The 19535-nt window shown below is 50.2% G+C and overlaps 1 protein-coding gene across 1 annotated transcript in view; it reads left to right on the forward strand.

The window, feature by feature from the left end:
- Positions 1-19535, forward strand: part of TBC1D12 (TBC1 domain family member 12) — a 148132-nt gene that overhangs the window by 28988 nt on the left and 99609 nt on the right. Inside the window, exon 2 of the mRNA XM_075348763.1 lies at positions 15648-15771. Within this exon, the coding sequence (XP_075204878.1) occupies positions 15648-15771 (124 nt within the window). The remainder of the gene's footprint in view (positions 1-15647; positions 15772-19535) is intronic.

Here is a 19535-nt window from a genome sequence, read left to right on the forward strand (position 1 = left end):
AAAACAAGCCCTCAAACACCTGCTTTGACAGAAAAATAAAGTTACAGCTCTTAAAGCGAACCAACCTTCAGGATTTTCATATATAAAGTAAAGCCAGTGCTATACTGGTGCTAGGATGCTGAATGTAGCCATAGCTTTTGATCTATGATTGGATGTTTTATTTCAGAAATATGTGCAAGTAAAGTTCCAGCAATGCACTATTTGATTGACAGATGCAACAGGAAGGGAATATGTGCGTCAGGTCTTACACATATTCCCTTCCTGTTGCATCTGCCAATCAAATAGCAGGGCGTTGCTGGAACTTTACATGCACATATTTATGAAATAAAACATCCAATCTCAGTACAAAAGCTATGCTTACATTCACCATCCGAGCACCAGTATAGCACTGGCTTTACTTTATATATGAAATCCTGCTGGTTGGTTCCTGTGAGGCAAATCCCGGGATATGAAGATGAATTATGACTCCAGTCATAATCCCTCATCACTCCCTGGCAGTGCCCCCTCCCTTCTTGTTCTCAGTGTTCCACTTACACCTCCATGGCCATGTCCTGTGATATGGAAATTAGGTGGCTTGGGGACAATGGACACAGGATGACTCCCTGCCGTGACCCTGTAGTGGGGGCTGCTAGCTAGTTAGCAAGGCTATGGAAATAGCCAGACAGAACGACTCCAGTAAAAAATGGTTCATATCTCGCAAGCCATATTTCCGATAAATATGGCAACCATAAAAATGGTGTCTCCGCATGCGGACGATGCTGGCACACCCTTTTTATGGGAGCAGGACATTGGGAAATGCCCCAGGCGTGATATCAGCCAATGGGGAACTGGCAGACAGGTCATGAGTCCCCTCGTTCTGTAGCTAAATTCATAACTGTCACAATGAGAGCATTGGCGTCCGCCTACGACGCTCCCAGGCAAAGTTATGGCCCATATTCCATGTTGTGGATTGTCCATAACTCAAGCCAGGGGTGGAGCAGTGCTCCCTCTGAGGTCACTAAGGTAGGAGGGGACCTGGATTTGCCCAGGTTGATAACCCTACTTCGGCCATTTTCCAGTGTTCTTTTCGCTGGGGGCACGTGTAGGAAACATCTGTGGGAAGGATCCTAGAAACCTGGGTACAGCGCCCCCCTGTGGCCAGACGCAACAAGGTAACTGCTGGAACTGTGTATGCCTGTTTGTAACCCATGCTTTGATTGTAACTGTACTCTGACATATGTATATTCTGTAGATTCCCTATTGTATATATTGTAGTTTCTAGTGTGCTTTAGGCTGATTAAATTATATAATTAATCTTGGGCTGTTCTGTTATCTCGATCTTGAATCCCACGTCTGTGTGTTCGGCTAATAGTTACCGTGAAGCGGTTGGTGGCAGCGAGTTGTGCCAAGGATTATTGTGGGGAGGCCAGTGAGATTCGGGGAGATTTTATATATTCCGCCCGCGGAGGTCGGGGGAATATATACCCTACTCTCACCGGGGACCCTTCAATAATCGGCATAAGTAGTATAGCGGCCTCCTTGCTTATTGTCGGGCAATTCCATAATTGGCCTGACTATAAGAGGGGCGCTAGAGAGCGCGTCACGTGCTCTGTCTGTCGGTCGGGAGGTATAAAGGAGGGGTGACCCCCACTTGTTACCCCCCGATTGTGACGTACTGGTAGCCAGCGCGGGGGATTTCTGAGTGACCCCCCCCGGTGGTTTGTGACATATTGGTGGCATAGCGGTGGGATCGAGATAATAGTGTGTGTGAGTGTGAGACCCATACTCCCAGACACTAAAGACTGCCTGCAGCAGCTGTGGCTGCTGGGGTCTTCAGACTAGCTCAACACTAGAGTGTCAGAGTGCAGATACTGTAAGGTGTGTGGAGGCATCAGGTGTCAGTTCTGTGTCAGTGACCAAAAGTCTGCAAGAATGGCTGATGGCACCAGGAGCAGAGCTATGCAACTGGCCAATGCTAAGGCAGGAGCCGAAGAGAGGGAGGACGGTGCTGTGGACAGCAATGAGGAGGTTGCCCACGAGTCCTCCAGGAGCTCGACGCCAGAAAACCGTTCTGCCGAGGACATTGCGCAACCTGGCACTGCTGGACAAGATGAGGAGGAGCTCACCCAAGGTTCCTCAACGAGCCAGATGCCAGCCCTCCGCTCTGAAAGGGACAGTGAATCGCCTAGCTCTGCAGCGTGCCGCAGATCACCACGTGCCATCCCACCGAGCCTGGGAGGCTCGGATAGCCTTCTTCAAATGGCTATGGCCCTTCTCCAGGCTGGAGACCAGAAGGGCTACAAGGAACTCCTGGCAGAGCGCAGGGCAGAGCGGCAGGCAGCGCGTGACGCTGAGGCTGCGGAGCGGCACGCAGAGCGTGAGGCTGCGGAGCGAGAGCGGCAGGCAGCGCGTGAAGAGCGACAGGCAGACCGTGACTACCAGCTGCAGCTAGCTCAGCTCCGGCCCTCATCAGCCACATGTGACCTTCGAGACACCAAACTTCCAAAGGTCCGTGTTGAGGACTTCCCAGTGCTGGAGAAGGATGGAGACTTGGACTCTTTCTTGACTGCTTTTGAACGGACTTGCTTGCAGCACCATCTGGACAAGGACCAGTGGGCCAAATACCTGACCCCCCGTTTAAGGGGTAAGGCCCTGGATATCCTTGGGGACTTGCCTGCTGAGGCAGATCAGGGCTACGACACCATCAAGCGGGCCCTGATCCAACAGTACAACCTCACTCCAGAGTCCTACCGCAAGAAGTTCCGGAGCCTACAGAAGGGACCAAAGGACTCCTGGGCTGACCACCGGCGGGCACTTGCCCGAGCTGCCGACCACTGGACCCAAGGCCTGCAGCTTTCCACCGGACCGGAGATCCTGGACTTGTTCATCACGGAGCAACTCTTGTGGAACTGCCCTGAGGATCTCCGCCAGTTCATCCGAGACCAGAAGCCAAAGGGGTCCACGGCTACAGCTGCCCTTGCCGATGACTACACCAACAACCGGGCCCCTGAGGCCAGGAGAGCGGCCACCAGCAGCACCTGGAGAGGGGGTAAGATGAATTCTGCGACTGCCCCACCTGCCCCTAGACTGCAGGGGGTGTCCCCCTCAACTCCCCTCTCCAGGCCCGTGGCGGAACCAAGACTGTGCCACCAGTGCAACCTACCTGGACACTTCAAGGCCATGTGCCCTCAGCGTCCCAAGGCCCCGGCTCCGTCCCCGTCCCAAGGGCCGCCCAAGGTGTATTGTGTGGGTGGGGGTGGTGGTAGGTCCCTGGACAGCTTCCAACCTGTCACCGTCGGCCGGTCTGTGACCATAGGACTGCGAGACAGCGCCTCGGAGGTGACTCTGGTGCGGCCTGAGATGGTGTCCCCCCAAGACTTGATCCCTGGAAAAACCCTCGCTGTCTCCGGGATTGGAGGCACTGACCCGGCGCTGCCTGTTGCTGACATTTATGTGGACTGGGGCGCAGGGCGGGGGGTGAGGGAGGTGGGGGTAACTGATCGGATCCCTGCAAACGTGCTACTTGGGACAGATTTGGGGCAGATAACCTCCCAGTTTGGGCCCCCCCCAAGGGCTGAACCTTCAGCCCGTACTGACATGACTCCTAACAATGTTAATGTGTTATCTATGAATGATGTAAGGGAGGAGGGAGTGAACTCTGATATTTCTGCTTGCATAGACACCATAGACACCATAGACACACACTCAGCTGCAGCTGTGACAGGGGAGGGGGTCAGAGAAAGGTGTGACAATGCCTCTACAAGTAACCAGCCTGTGAGCTGGGATCTGTTGCCCTCTGCAGGGATAAGCAGAGAGCAGGGTGCTGCAGGGGGAGGACCAGTGTGTGGGGTGGGGGCTACCACAGCAAATGTGGGGTCCCCAGAGATTTCACAGCGGGGTTCTGTTGCTGCAGGAGGGGAACAGGCAGGTGAGATTGGGGCCGGTCCAGGAGCGGAAGTGCTCCCAGGTAAGATCTCGGTGCATGGTTCCCCCACAACCGGGGTGTCAGGAAGCCAGGTAGGTCTGCCTGAACCGGCGACTTGGTCAGGAACGGAGGAGGAGCAGGCACGACCCACGGTCGCAGCGGCTGTGGCCGCTGTCACCCGCAGTGGGAGTGCTGGAAGCCAAGGGGCCTCCCGGAGGTCCGATAGCTCTTCCCCTTCTGACCAAGTGGCAGCCGAGTCAGGTGGAGGCCAGGACACAGGTCCCGGGGTACTGACTGAAGATGTGACAGTCTCGTCGATTCTGGCCACATCTAGTCAGGGGTTTCAGGCAGCGTTAGAAGCTGACGACAGCCTGAAAGCTCTTAAGGAGCAGGCGGCACAGCCTCCCTCGGACTCGGACCCGGAGCGAGTGGTCTGGGACCAAGGACGGCTGTACCGGGCCACGGTCCAGCAGGGTTCACCGGAGGCGTGGCCCAGGGACCGACAGTTGGTGGTACCCTATCCGTTCCGGACGGAGTTGTTGCGGATCGCACATGAGATTCCGATGGCCGGACACCTAGGGATCGCTAAGACCAAGGCCAGGTTAAACCAGCATTTCTACTGGCCAAAAATGGGGGCCGATGTGGCTGCCTACTGCCGTTCGTGTGAAACCTGTCAGAGAGTGGGGAAGGCGGGGCCACGCCCCAAAGCCCCACTGGTATCTCTGCCAATCATCGATGAGCCTTTCAGGAGGGTGGCTGTGGATCTGGTCGGCCCGCTGGCCATCCCCAGCAGCTCCGGGAAACGCTTCCTACTGACGGTAGTGGACTATGCCACCCGGTACCCAGAAGCAGTGGCCTTGTCGTCCATTCGGGCTGACAAGGTGGCCACCGCATTGCTGGAGATTTTCTCCCGAGTGGGTTTTCCCCAGGAAATGCTCACTGACCGGGGGACCCAATTCATGTCCCAGCTGATGGAGGCCCTCTGTAAGCAAGTCCAGGTGCGACATCTGGTGGCCAGCCCGTACCATCCACAGACTAATGGCCTGTGCGAGCGGTTCAATGGCACCTTAAAGCAGATGCTTAAGATGTTGGTCGACTCCCATGGGCGTGACTGGGAGCGGTATCTCCCACACCTGTTATTTGCTTACCGGGAGGTTCCACAGGCCTCAACAGGATTCTCACCGTTTGAGCTCCTGTACGGGCGACGTGTGCGGGGACCCCTGGCTCTGGTGAAAGAGGCTTGGGAAGGGGATTTGGCCACCCCTGGAGTGTCGGTTATCGAGTATGTCATGCGCTTCCGGGACAAAATGCAGGCCTTGACGCAACTGGTACACGACAATATGGCTCAAGCCCAGGCCGATCAGAAGCGTTGGTACGACCAGAACGCTTGTGAGAGGACCTACCAAGTGGGTCAAAAGGTGTGGGTACTGGTCCCCGTACCACAGGACAAGCTTCAGGCAGCCTGGGAAGGCCCATACCTCGTGTACCAGCAGCTCAACCCTGTAACGTACCTGGTCACCCTGGACCCTGCCCGTGGAAGGCGGAAGCCCTTCCATGTGAACATGATGAAGGCACATCATGAGCGGGAGGCATGTGCGCTCCCCGTGTGCAACCTGCCCGAGGAGGGAGAAGCGGAAACCCTCTTGGATATGCTAGCCCAGGTTAGGGCAGGCGGATCCATTGAGGATGTGGAGGTTGGCCACCAGCTCTTGGAAGACCAACGGTCCCAGCTGTGGGCCACCCTCCTCCCCTTCCGGGGGTTGTTTACCAACCAGCCCGGAAGGACTGACTTGGCTGTCCATCACGTGGACACTGGGGATCATCCCCCGATCCGGCGTTCAGCATATCGGGTCTCCCTGGAGGTGCAGCAACACATGCGCCAGGAGATTGACGAGATGCTGAAGCTGGGGGTGATCCAGGCATCCAACAGCGCTTGGGCCTCGCCTGTAGTCCTCGTCCCTAAGAAGGACCGAACCACTCGGTTCTGCGTGGACTACAGGGGGCTCAATGCGGTCACGGTCGCCGATGCGTACCCAATGCCACGCATCGATGACCTGCTCGATCAGTTGGCCGGGGCTCAGTACCTGACCATCATGGATCTGAGCCGGGGATATTGGCAGATCCCCCTGACTCGCAAGGCCAGGGAACGCTCTGCCTTTATTACCCCATTTGGACTGTACGAGTCCACGGTGATGCCATTCGGGATGAGGAATGCCCCTGCCACTTTCCAGCGGATGGTCAACACCCTGCTCAAGGGACTTGAAGGGTACGCGGCCGCGTACCTGGATGACATTGCCGTCTTCAGTCCCACCTGGGAGGACCACCTAGAGCATCTAGCACAGGTGCTCAGGCGGATCCACCGGGCAGGTTTGACCATCAAGCCGGGAAAGTGTCAGCTGGCCATGAGCGAGGTCCAGTACCTCGGTCACCGGGTAGGTGGGAGAACACTGAAGCCCGAGCCTGAGAAAGTGGAAGCCATCGCATCCTGGCCCACCCCCAGGACCAAGAAGCAGGTGATGTCCTTCTTGGGGACCGCTGGGTACTATAGGAGGTTTGTTCCATGCTATAGTAGCCTGGCAAAGCCCTTGACGGACCTCACCAAGAAGAAGCTGCCCTCTGCAGTCGATTGGACAATGGACTGCGAGACAGCCTTCCGGGCCCTAAAGGACGCCCTGTCCAGCCCGCCCGTGCTACAGGCAGCCGACTTCACGCGGCCGTTTGTAGTACAGACCGACGCCAGTGACTTCGGCCTCGGTGCGGTGCTCAGCCAGGTGGACTCTGCGAGCCAAGAGCACCCAGTCTTGTACCTGAGCAGGAAGCTGTTACCAAGGGAAGTTGCCTATTCCACGATGGAGAAGGAGTGCCTGGCCATAGTGTGGGCCCTGCAGCGTCTGCAACCCTATCTATACGGGCGCCACTTCATCGTGGAGACGGACCACAATCCCCTCAGCTGGTTGCACACCGTCTCTGGGACGAATGGGCGATTGTTGCGATGGAGCCTTGCGCTCCAGCAATACAACTTCACCATTCGCCACAAAAGGGGCCGTGACCACGGTAACGCAGACGGGCTGTCCCGACAAGGAGAGGTCGCGGACGGGCGCACGGGGGAACACCGGAGTGTGCTGCCCCCTAGCGCCCTCAAAAGGGGGGAGGTGTGAGGCAAATCCCGGGATATGAAGATGAATTATGACTCCAGTCATAATCCCTCATCACTCCCTGGCAGTGCCCCCTCCCTTCTTGTTCTCAGTGTTCCACTTACACCTCCATGGCCATGTCCTGTGATATGGAAATTAGGTGGCTTGGGGACAATGGACACAGGATGACTCCCTGCCGTGACCCTGTAGTGGGGGCTGCTAGCTAGTTAGCAAGGCTATGGAAATAGCCAGACAGAACGACTCCAGTAAAAAATGGTTCATATCTCGCAAGCCATATTTCCGATAAATATGGCAACCATAAAAATGGTGTCTCCGCATGCGGACGATGCTGGCACACCCTTTTTATGGGAGCAGGACATTGGGAAATGCCCCAGGCGTGATATCAGCCAATGGGGAACTGGCAGACAGGTCATGAGTCCCCTCGTTCTGTAGCTAAATTCATAACTGTCACAATGAGAGCATTGGCGTCCGCCTACGACGCTCCCAGGCAAAGTTATGGCCCATATTCCATGTTGTGGATTGTCCATAACTCAAGCCAGGGGTGGAGCAGTGCTCCCTCTGAGGTCACTAAGGTAGGAGGGGACCTGGATTTGCCCAGGTTGATAACCCTACTTCGGCCATTTTCCAGTGTTCTTTTCGCTGGGGGCACGTGTAGGAAACATCTGTGGGAAGGATCCTAGAAACCTGGGTACAGCGCCCCCCTGTGGCCAGACGCAACAAGGTAACTGCTGGAACTGTGTATGCCTGTTTGTAACCCATGCTTTGATTGTAACTGTACTCTGACATATGTATATTCTGTAGATTCCCTATTGTATATATTGTAGTTTCTAGTGTGCTTTAGGCTGATTAAATTATATAATTAATCTTGGGCTGTTCTGTTATCTCGATCTTGAATCCCACGTCTGTGTGTTCGGCTAATAGTTACCGTGAAGCGGTTGGTGGCAGCGAGTTGTGCCAAGGATTATTGTGGGGAGGCCAGTGAGATTCGGGGAGATTTTATATATTCCGCCCGCGGAGGTCGGGGGAATATATACCCTACTCTCACCGGGGACCCTTCAATAATCGGCATAAGTAGTATAGCGGCCTCCTTGCTTATTGTCGGGCAATTCCATAATTGGCCTGACTATAAGAGGGGCGCTAGAGAGCGCGTCACGTGCTCTGTCTGTCGGTCGGGAGGTATAAAGGAGGGGTGACCCCCACTTGTTACCCCCCGATTGTGACGTACTGGTAGCCAGCGCGGGGGATTTCTGAGTGACCCCCCCGGTGGTTTGTGACAGTTCCCTTTAAAAGGTTCCAGTAAAGACCAGACTGTGGCTCTCCACGTGGGCAGCTGCTAAGCTTCATTTATTCCAATCAACGAATAAACCATCCGGACGACTAGATGTCAACTCAGTCAGATGTGCAGTGGAAATAGCGTCAGGTTTTCTCTCCTCCTTCACCTCCTCTCTGCCTGAGATTCTCTGCTCAGTGCATGTCACCAGAATTACTTTTCATTCATTACATCAGTTTCCTAACAGTCGTTCAGATTATCCCCCTGTGTCAAGGGACCTTAAAGGGGTCTTCTCATTTGTAATATCTTAAAAGAGAAATCTGCTTTTTGCCTCCTGGACTGATCAGTCATTCTCAATTCTGAGAAAATCTGTATTCAGTGAGGACTTTACCATTAGGCCTAAGACACACGGCATGAAAATCGAAGCGAGTGGAGTGCGATAAAACATCACATTCCACTTGGACCAACATTAGCCTATATGCCAACACCCGTGAGCGATTATTTGCTCAGGCCTAATCAGACCGAGAAAATAGTTGCAGCATGCTGCTTTTATAATGCGAGACTTTCTCTCGCACCCATTCAAGTGTATGGGGTGAGAGAAAGATCACACTGCACTCGCATTACATCGGTGTAATGCGAGCACAGTGCGATCTTTCTCTCGCCCCATAGACCGGTGTAATGCGAGTGCAGGGCGAGAATGGCAATAGCCAGCTACGGAAGAGAGAGGGAGATAAATCCCGCCCGCCCCTCCTCAGCGCTGGCCCGCCCCTCCTCAGCGCTGGCCCGCCCCTCCTCAGCGCTGGCCCGCCCCTCCTCAGCGCCGGCCTATCCCCTGCAGCTGTGGTCCGGTCGCATGATCGGACCTCAGTCGCAGTGACACTCGCATGACACTCGGCTACCACTGTGCTGCCAGCGTGAGCTGTGTGTCATGCAAGGATCGCATTAGTCCCCATGTGGCCCCGTCCTTACAGAGATAGTAGATGGCAGTTGGTGCTTTTAAAGGGAACCTGTCACCTGGTTTTTCCCTTTTGAGCTGCGGCCATTGCCAGTGAGCCCTTATATACAGCATTCTAGAATACTGTATATAAGAGCCCAGGACGATCTGTATAATGTAAAAAAGAGCTTTATAATGCTCACCTAGGAGGCGGTCTGGAGTGATGGGTGTCTCTCGGTCTGGTACCGCTTCCATCTTGTGGGAGCTTTACTGGTGGTGGCCGCAGCTCATAAGGGAAAAACCTTGTGACCGGTTCCTTTTAACATTCTATGGAGGGCGAGGAGCTGGAGGCCGACAGAACTTCTGCTGCAAATTCCCCTGAAATGACAGATACTATTTTCCATAGAATCTCACCAGCACCAACTGTCATCTCCTATCACAGTAATGGGAAAGTCTGGATTCATTGCAGACACATTTTACTTGTAAATTGAGAATTTTGAGAAGGAATGACCGGGCCAGGAGGAGAAAGAAGCAGATTTTTCTAATGAATGATATATTACAAAGTTTCTTATTTTCACATATACTATTGATTTACTGAGAAAAAAAAAAAATATTCTTTAAGTATTAGTGACATTTCGTAGCTGCAGTCGCTATTGGTTTGCCCTTAGTGGTCTCCGAGGTCAGACCTGACATTTACATTTAGACATGGTGGTAGATGGATAGTGACATTCCCCATCCAAAGGATGAAACGGTCTAGAATATCCACATTGCAGGATGAATACGCCAGTCATACCCCCACCCTCATGTCAACAATAATTTGCGTGCGTGGGTGGGGGGTGAAGGTCACCAATCTGCAGATCGGGCAATCACAGCCCCGTCCCTTTAGCTGTATTTTGCCTTTCAGCTGGTTCCCAGTGCGGAATTGCTGTTTTCTTATTTTCGTCCCTTTCAATGTCACCATTAAATGTTGCTCTTTTAATTATAAATGCGTTTTGCTCATGCGTCTATAAAGGTGGCATGGAATCTGTGGTTTATTTTTTGGATGCCGTGTCCTCCTGACTGGTCTCCCTCATTAGAAGCTGATTATGCAGGACCTCTCCGTCGTGTTGTTGTACTGGAAGGACGTCTCCAGCGATGTCAGTGGTGAATGCAGAAATAAGAACCTCGGCCCCACTGGACTCATGCTAGAGATCATCATGGAGGGTTCATTCACACATATGTCACAGACCACAATGCGGACTGACCGCGGGTCTCACAAGCCTCAGGCTGTAAGCGGCCAATCCATGCGTCCATTTATCAACACTCGGACCGCGACACATTGATGTGTGGATCCTGCCTTTAATTTTCTGATTGTTTTGCATAATGAAAACCCCATTTTACTTTAATGAAAGGTTGTGTTAGCATAACACCCCCCTTCCATATTGAAGGCAGCCCAACTACAATAATGCAGTGCACATGCTGCAGCCAATCACTGGGCTGAAAATGATGTCATGATGGCTGGCACACAACTGCTGAGCCCAGAGATTGGCTGCAGCCTGTCAACAAAGACCAGGGGAAGCGGTGAAGAGGCAGCATTTGGAGCAGAGATGAGAACAGTAAATTATTTTTTCACTAGACAAACTATGGCACATAAATAATTATTCATGGAAACCCCTTAACCCAAAACTGGTCAAGTCCAAGATTTGTTAAAGGGAATCTGTCACCAGGTTTTTGCCACCTAATCTGAGAGGCAGCATAATGTAGAGACAGAGATCTTGATTCCAGCAATGTGTCACTTACTGAGCTGCTTACTGTAGTTTTGATAAAATCACTGATTAATCAGCAGTAGATTATCATTAGAGGACTACTTGGTGTGCTGCAGGTAGTCCAGCATATTCCTGAGATCTATATAACTGCTAGATCTGCAGCAGAGAAAATATTGATTTTATCAAAATGACAGCAAACAGCTCAGTAAGGCTGGTTTCACACATCCGGCTGTTTGCCGGATTCGGCGGACTCCAGTACCGTGTGATGCAGTACAATGGCACAGCGGTAACTTCCGGGTTACACGCTCCAGTCACATGACGGCATGTGACCGGAGCTTGTTGCGCTGCCATTGTGCTGTATACACTGTACTGGAGTGCGCCAAATCCGGGAAACAGGCAAAAAGCCGGATGTGTGAAACTAGTCTAAGTGACACATCACTGGAATCAGGGTCGTTATGCTGCTCTCAGATGGGGGAGCAAAAACGTAGTGACAGATTCCCTTTAGTGTTTTGGACTCATTCCTGGTTTCCAGCTTTTACAGGTTGTCATGCTCTCTGCAGACATATGGACAGAATAGAGGGGGGCACTAAGGCTATGTGCGCACGTGTGCATATTGCATGCAGTTACGCTGCGTCCTGCGTCCCCAGCGTAACTGCATGCGTCCTGCGTCCCCTGCACAGTCTAGATTGTGATTGTGAGAGATTGTGCAGGAGCCGTGCGCACGTGGCGTATTAGAACGTAGCGATTCTGCTGCTGCCCGAAGCGTGCGTTCTAAGAAGTGACATGTCACTTCTTTCGTGCGCTCTGCATGCTGTCTATAGGGAGAGTCAGCAAGCAGAGCGCACGAATTCTGCAGGCACCAGGCGCTTCAGAACGGAGCTTTTCAGCTGCGCTCTGAAGCGGACCTTTTGTGTGCGGTGCAGAGTGTGCACATAGCCTAATAGTGACAATCACAAGGAAAGCTACTCTGTGCTAGTGGCTCCATCCCTCCTTGTATTTCAGGAGCAGCCATTCCCTGCTGTGAAGCTGTCTGGTCCTGACTTTTCACTGTAAAACGAGCTTTATGATGGGAGCACAGGAATCCGGACATCTTGCTGTCCAAATCACGTGCAGTATGGACCGGAGCCACAGCCAGACACGACACTGGACATGACCCCAGAGGCTCCTGCCGTCCGGATCACTTCTCTGCGCTGATTTTCTTCGTCCTTCTCCTCCTCTCCGTTTCTTGGATCTTGTTTTCCTGTTGGCTACAGTGATAGTTTCCTCTTTCTCCTTTTCTCCCTACAGAGGCATAGTAAATACATGTGTACTGATTGAGGGCTGACCCAATATTTTTAACATAACTGAGCAAAGTTTTCATCCTAAATCCATAGACTTTAGCACAACGGACTCTCCCGACTCCCCCATACACATGTGCGCTCAATATGGCTATGGAGACAGCACTGGGGGCTGTAATGTGTTCTGTCAGCATCCTGGCCTAGCAAAAGGATCAGGCATACTGAAATCCAATCTACCCCATCCTTCTTTCCCCAGACATCTGCCAGTTTGGAGATCAGCGATTCCGGCTAGAATCTATATATTGCCACTTCTAGGCTTCGTTCTTGATACAGTAAGTCTAGTCTTTTTTGGGGCTGAGCTGGAATCAAATGATGAAACGTTCTGCAGCTTTGTGCTTGGGCATCCAGCATTTCATTGTCGACACAAGACCTCAGACACAAGCTAAGAAGCCATCAGATTAGTTTTGTTCCCCTTTCCCTTTGCTGCTTTTGTATTACACTGTAGAAAAGTGGCTGCCTGATCATACATATGTGAACCAGTTTTTCTTTTGCCCTGAAGTGATTGGATGACAAGAAAAAGGTCAAATAATAACAAAAAAGGGTGTCTGAGTCCTGGGGTTGTCTCCAGCGCTGGCTGCATAGTTTGTGCTGAGCTGTATGGGACGCGGGGGTATGACACATGGTTTCACTCAGATTTCATGGAAGAAAAAGAGCAGAGGAAATAGCTGTGGTAGATCACAAGGATTGAGGAGAAATCACACACCACTCTCCAGCAAAGGGGAAAGTGACTACAGCATTTGGATGATCTATTTATCTTGGAAGAACTGCGGCTCCACCCAGAAGTGGTTAATAAAGGACGTTTCTGAGGAGACATCACTGACCTGTTACTTAAGTAATTACCGAGGTCAGATCTCATCAGAGATGGTGATGGCACATTCGGCTGCATCATTAAACTGGACCTCTGAGCCATTAAAGTATATTTACAGAAGAAATACTCATAAAAAGTGAGCTTCCAGGAATCACCTGAAGGGCTGCTCCCAACGATAACATTCAGCCGAAGAAGCTCATGCAGTCTTAGGCTATGTGTCCACGGTAGAATGTACCTGCGGATTTTTCTGCATGAAAATCCGCGACTTTCGCGGCAAATCCGCACCTTATTTTTGCCGCGGATTTACCGCGGATTACCGGGAATTCCGGGAATTTGCCGCGGATTTTGATGCGGATTTTTTTTTTTTTCCCCATTCTATACCCAAAATCCGCACCAAAATCCGCAACAATAATTGACATGCTGCAGATCTTTCCGGATCAAAATCCGCGGCAAATCCGCCGCGGAAAAATCCGCAGCATGGACACAGCATTTCCAAAATGCCATTGAAATGGCTTGGAAGTGCCGCTGCTGCAGATTTTTGGAAAATCCGCGGTAAATCCGCGGCAAAATCCGCAGCGTGGACACATAGCCTTAAAGGGAATCTGTCACCAGGGTTTTACCACCTCATCTGAGAGCAACATAACGTAAGGGCAGAGATTGTAATTCCAGCGGTGTCACTTACTGGGCTACTTACTGTAGTTTTGATAAATCTACAGCAGAGAAAAGAATTATTTTGCTCTCAGTTGGGGTAACAAAAACCTAGTCATGGATTCCCTTTAAAACTGAGCCGAAGCTGTATTTTTACACAACTGTTTGATCATTGTGTGTGTGTGTGTGTGTGTGTGTGTGTAAATAAAAAAAAAAAATCCAGAGAGGCAAAAAGTGCACCAACAGTTCTGTAAAAATGTATTCAGATTCCAATATGTTTGGAAAAATTGTTAAAATCTTGACAAAAGCGATCTGAAAACCTACAATGCTTGAGGAGCTTCCATCACACGTGTCTGTGCCCCCCCCCCTTTTGGGTCTGTGGCCCCCCTTTTGTGTCTGTGGCCCCCTTTTTCTATATGAAATGGCACAGCAGAGAAATTGAGAAAACGTCTGCCAAGGGGTATTTTTAAAAAAAAAAAATCTATATACATTGGGAGCCTATGGGCAGCATATTTACATACATATTACATATTTTTGCCTTTACAGTGGCACTTGTCTGCTATACATCAAGGACTCGATGGACACAGAAAATTGCAGTTTACAAAGACCCAAAGGAATGGGAGTTGGCCTATATTCACAGCCATATCTCACGATGCTTTTGCATGTAATTGATTTCACACATGAAAAGCATATTCTAGGCTTGTGTGTTTTAGGGCAAGATATTACATGTTTAAATGGCCGACATCTCCATTATATAGATGAGAAATTTAAAGCAACACACGGCCACAATTTCCAGATGTTACTGGTCTGAGAATTGTAAGTTTCCTCTGAAACTCACCTAAATCATTAAAGAGCAGCTCGACCTAAACTTGCTGTAAGTTTATGGCCGGGGCCACACTGGGATCTACCACGATCCTTGCATGACACTCGGGTCACACTGGCAGCACAGCAGAGCCGAGTGTTATGCGAGTGTCGCTGCGACTGAGGTCCGATCGTGCGATCAGAGCACAGCTGTCGTGGGAGGGCCGGCGCTGTGGAGGATAGGGAGGGATTTATCTCCCTCTCTCCTCCGTTACCAACTATTGTCACGCTCGCCTTGCACTCGCGGTACATCTGTGTACTGCGAGTGCAGTGCGATATATATTTTTTTTTTTCTCTCACCCCATAGACTTAAATGGGTGCGAACGAAACTTGGATCACATTGCACCCGCAGCATGCTGCGATTGTTTTCTCGGCCCAATTAGGGCTGAGAGAATAATCGCTCATGGGTGCTGACACACAGGCTATTGGTCCGAGTGGAATGCAATGTTCTATCACACTCCACTCGCTCTGATTTTCATGCCGTGTGGCTTAGGCCTAAGAGGTCTGATCGGTATCTTTTTTTCATTGCCATTCAGTAAAAAATTATGTCATCAAGCAACCCCAAAAAACTTGGATTAATTTTTCCAGGCACTTTGTCTGCCGTGGAAATTGTCCAGGACTGTGAAGACAGAAGAGTCAGTTACTTTTGGGTAGAGTCAATTTGAGGAAATCTATAAACTTCAGCTTTTAAAAAAACCGTGATTAATTTCTTAACTTATTTGTTGCTGCCTGTTATTGTTAGGAGACGTCATACCCTTGGCTTACCGGCCCCTGTCCTGCTTCTATCAGCGGAGATGTGATCTTCACTATTTTGAGCTCCGGTGTACAATATTATGTGACTTGTTATTTTGATAAGAAGCATCCTGCTAATTGTTACTAATTGTTAATCTCTGCTCTCTGGGGAGGTGTCAGATCCATTCATTGATGATTCATGTGGCTTGATGGCTAAAACAGCCCTTTTAAAATGTCTTTCTTTTTCTTCCAGGAACTTCTTTTCTAAAAGATCAAAGGACCTGAAATCTGCAGCATCGAGTGCCCCCGGCTGGAAGCTGTTCGGTAAAGTCCCTCCTAGAGAGCATGCTCAGAAAGACTGTAAGATCATTCAGCAGGTGAGCGGCCTCCTTGTATAAACACCATCCATGCCCCCATAGGATCCGCCAGAAGCCGTTTACATGCAATCCTTCCATGGGGCATCTTAGCGGTGCGACCGTAGCCTTGTGTTTAGCCGGCTCTGTCTAGGCTTTGTGCACAATTTACAGATGTAAGCATCACTTCTCTGCACTCGGTTTCCCAAACCTATTTTTTGTCCTTAGCTGGTACCATGGGGTTAATGTGACACCATGCAGATTGGTACAGCTAATGTTTTTATTTCATGGTACCAGACAGGGGTTAGGATAGGATCATATGTACTGGATTTTTCCAATGGAAAATGAATGGGTGGACAAACTACAATGTAGTAAAATCTACAGCGCCATCTTTATCAGCTATGTGCAGTATGTTTGGGGCTTTGATACCCTCAAGTCTCGTAATCCTCACTATACGTGTGGCATTTAATTTTTAATCATCTTTTCGTTTATTTATTATTTTCCTTGCTTATTTAGCACCATTAATTTCCTCAGCGCTTTACAGATATCATGATCGCTGTCCTCTGGGCCCACAATGTAAATTCCCTTTCAGTTTTGTCTTTAGTGTGGGGGGAAATAGGAGAACCCGGAGCAAACTTACACAGAACATACAAACTCCCTGCAAATGTTGTTCTTGGTGGGAACCCAGGACTCCAGCGTTGCAAGGCTACATACAGTGCTAACTACTGAGCCACCATGCTGCCCAGTGGTTTGTACTTTATAATCATTCTGTCCTCCTTTTATTAAAAATCCACTCTCCAAGCACTGACTCCCTGTTGAGCTTGTAATAGTATTGTGCTTCTATGCAGCAGTCATCAGTGGAGGCAGACTCCTGGGGAAGGGCAAGCTGGTAATATGTAGTGTGTCCCAGACTACGTCACACTCCCGGTAAGCACTATAGCTTACCTGTAGTCACAGCTATAATGAGCAGCAGCTGTGAATGCGCCCCCGACAGTGATTGACAGCTGGGTGTAATGCTGAGCTGGCTGTCAGTCAGTGCTGGGTGCAGTTACCACTCTCCATACACAGAGCTGTCACTGAACCAGGATATGTGTCCTGATATCTCGCAGTGCAGCCTGGACTCCCATGGACTCTCTTCCCTATTATATCAGGCGCTCTGTATTCGCACCATCCCGTTTTGATGCCCCTACTTTTTCAAGCTGACTGCAAAAAAGCAACCAGGAAATGAGGTTTCTGATCAGTTGAAGTCTTTTCTGAAACGATTGGGTTCATCATACCCTCATGCCATTCACAGCAGTGCACCAGTATACATACAGGCGCGTAGGTGTGGAGGCTGCATCCAGGTCCCCTCTGCCACATGACACGGCCCCATTTTTATATGTGGTGGTTGAGCAGACCCTTTTTACACATTTAGCACTGGAATCTAAGCTCTTTATATTTCTGCAGAAGTACTAAATAATGTCATGTAGAAAGAGCCGATCTGTCACAGGCAATCAACCAAATCTACAGAGTTGTTCTTCATAACCATGTCCACCAGCAGTGCTGACATTTCATGATTTTGGAACAATATTTCGTACCCTCCTATTCTCTGTGTAATAACACTTTGGAGACTACTGTGTAGCCATTAGGCCTGTGAATAAAAAAACTAAATCCCATCTCTCCTTTTGAGCTCAGTATGTATGGACACCATATTGCAGCAGCCTCGGTGCGTCTCCTTGAAGGGGACTTGTCAGCAGCTTTCCCATTTCTGAATAGCTCCCATCACTGTAATTTGCTTCCATAGTCTAATTTTACTACTTCTTATAACCTGACATGCATGTGCAAATGAACTATACTCTGTGCCACTTTCACTATACTTTGCATGGAAATGACCGCTGAGTAGGCCAATGGCCACGTCTGGTCTGACGTCTGCATCCCCTGTAAGGGGTACGTCTCACATAGCGAGATTGCTAGCGAGATCGCTGCTGAATCACGGTTTTTGTGACGCACCAGTGACCTCATTAGCGATCTCGCTGTGTGTGACACTGAGCAGCGATCTGGCCCCTGCTGTAAGATCGCTGCTCGTTACACACAGTGCTGGTTCATTTTTTGCTCGTCGCTCTCCCGCTGTGAAGCACACATCGCTGTGTTTGACAGCGAGAGAGCAACGATCTGAATGTGCAGGGAGCTGGCGTCTGGCAGCCTGCGGTAAGCTGTAACCAAGGTAAATATTGGGTAACCAAGCGAAGCCCTTTGCTTGGTTACCCGATATTTACCTTGGTTACTAGCGTCCGCCACTCTCACGCACCCAGTGCCAGCTCCCTGCACACGTAGCCAGAGTACACATCGGATAAATAAGCAAAGCGGTTTGCTTATTAACCCGATGTGTACTCTGGCTAGGAGTGCAGGGAGCCAGCGCTAAGCGATGTGTGCTGGTAACCAAGGTAAATATCGGGTAACCAAGCGCTTGGTTACCCGATATTTACCGTAGTTACCAAGCGCAGCACCGCTTCCACGCGTCGCTGGGGGCTGGTCACTGGTCGCTGGTGAGATCTGTCTAACAGCTCACCAGCGACCATGTAGCGACGCAGCAGCGATCCTGACCAGGTCAGATCGCTGGAGCATCGCTAAAGTGTGACGGTACCCTAAGTCCTTGAGATCCGCTCTCACCTCTGGACAGGTGGCGTTCCCTCAATCATCCTGTGCATGCAGCGTTCAGTAGAGACCGGTTGTGCATGCACGTTACACACTGCACTGTTCATTACCAGCTTAGGTAAAGTGTGCCACAGGCAGGGTGAGCGCCAAGAGCAAAATCTCGCTCTTTCACTGCAACGGGACACAGAGGGCCCAAAAATTGTGGACCAACTTTGTTAGAAACTCAGGTTCTTTCAGCTTTCTTAACAGACCCTTAACATTTTATACATAACTTAAATTTAATAAAATTCCTAATATTGGTCCCTTTATATATTTGTATAAATAGTAAATGAATGAACAGTGGCTCAGTGGTTAGCACTGCTGTCTTGCTGGGGTCTTGAGTTCAAATCCCACCAAGGACACCATCTGCAAGGAGTTTGTATGTTCTCCCCGTGTTTGTGTGGGTTTCCTCCTTTCCTTATTGGCTTCCAGCTCCTCCATCCCAGCTCCTGGCAGTCTGGCTTCTTTCTGGTCCTTTCTCTGACATTGGCCAGTCCTTGGGCAGCATGTGATTGAAGAAGTGTTTGACTAGCCCCATGCTCTGTATATTAGCTTTGGCAGAGAAGGGATCTGGCTTATCTATTAAAATAAGCAATCAGCAAACCCCTTTAATGCCCTTCTTCTGTCATTTGCTGACACAGGAAAAGGTCTCCTGCATCAAGCCCTGGGCTGTAGGACAAGCTGTATGGAGCAGCTCTGGAGCAGCGGGCACCTGGCATATCTCTGAGCTCCACAACTTGCTATTCTCATGGGGAATTTATCATTTCTTTTCTCCTTTTATTGTTCATACAAGATATTTGGAGCTCTGTTATAAAAACTGAGCTCCAGCCACCAACATAGATCAAGAAAAACATTGTCCCTCAATTTACCCCCAAATCCAAATTCAGCTGCTTAAACATTTATGTAGGGGACTTGACCCTTAAAAATAATGCCAGCAATTTACGTTTTAGGCTTTCATTCGCCAGTAATTAGATTTTTCATCCAAATGATCACATCTGTAACGCACTATGGCATTAATAGCACTAAGTGAGTGAAATAAAAACCGTAAATATGCAAATGAGGGTGTTGCAATGCACCCCTGGTGTCAGCTGTATTGGTACACCATTGCGACCTCT

The sequence above is a fragment of the Anomaloglossus baeobatrachus genome, chromosome 5 (genome assembly GCF_048569485.1).
Source record: "Anomaloglossus baeobatrachus isolate aAnoBae1 chromosome 5, aAnoBae1.hap1, whole genome shotgun sequence".
In the NCBI taxonomy this organism is placed as follows: Eukaryota; Metazoa; Chordata; class Amphibia; order Anura; family Aromobatidae; genus Anomaloglossus; species Anomaloglossus baeobatrachus.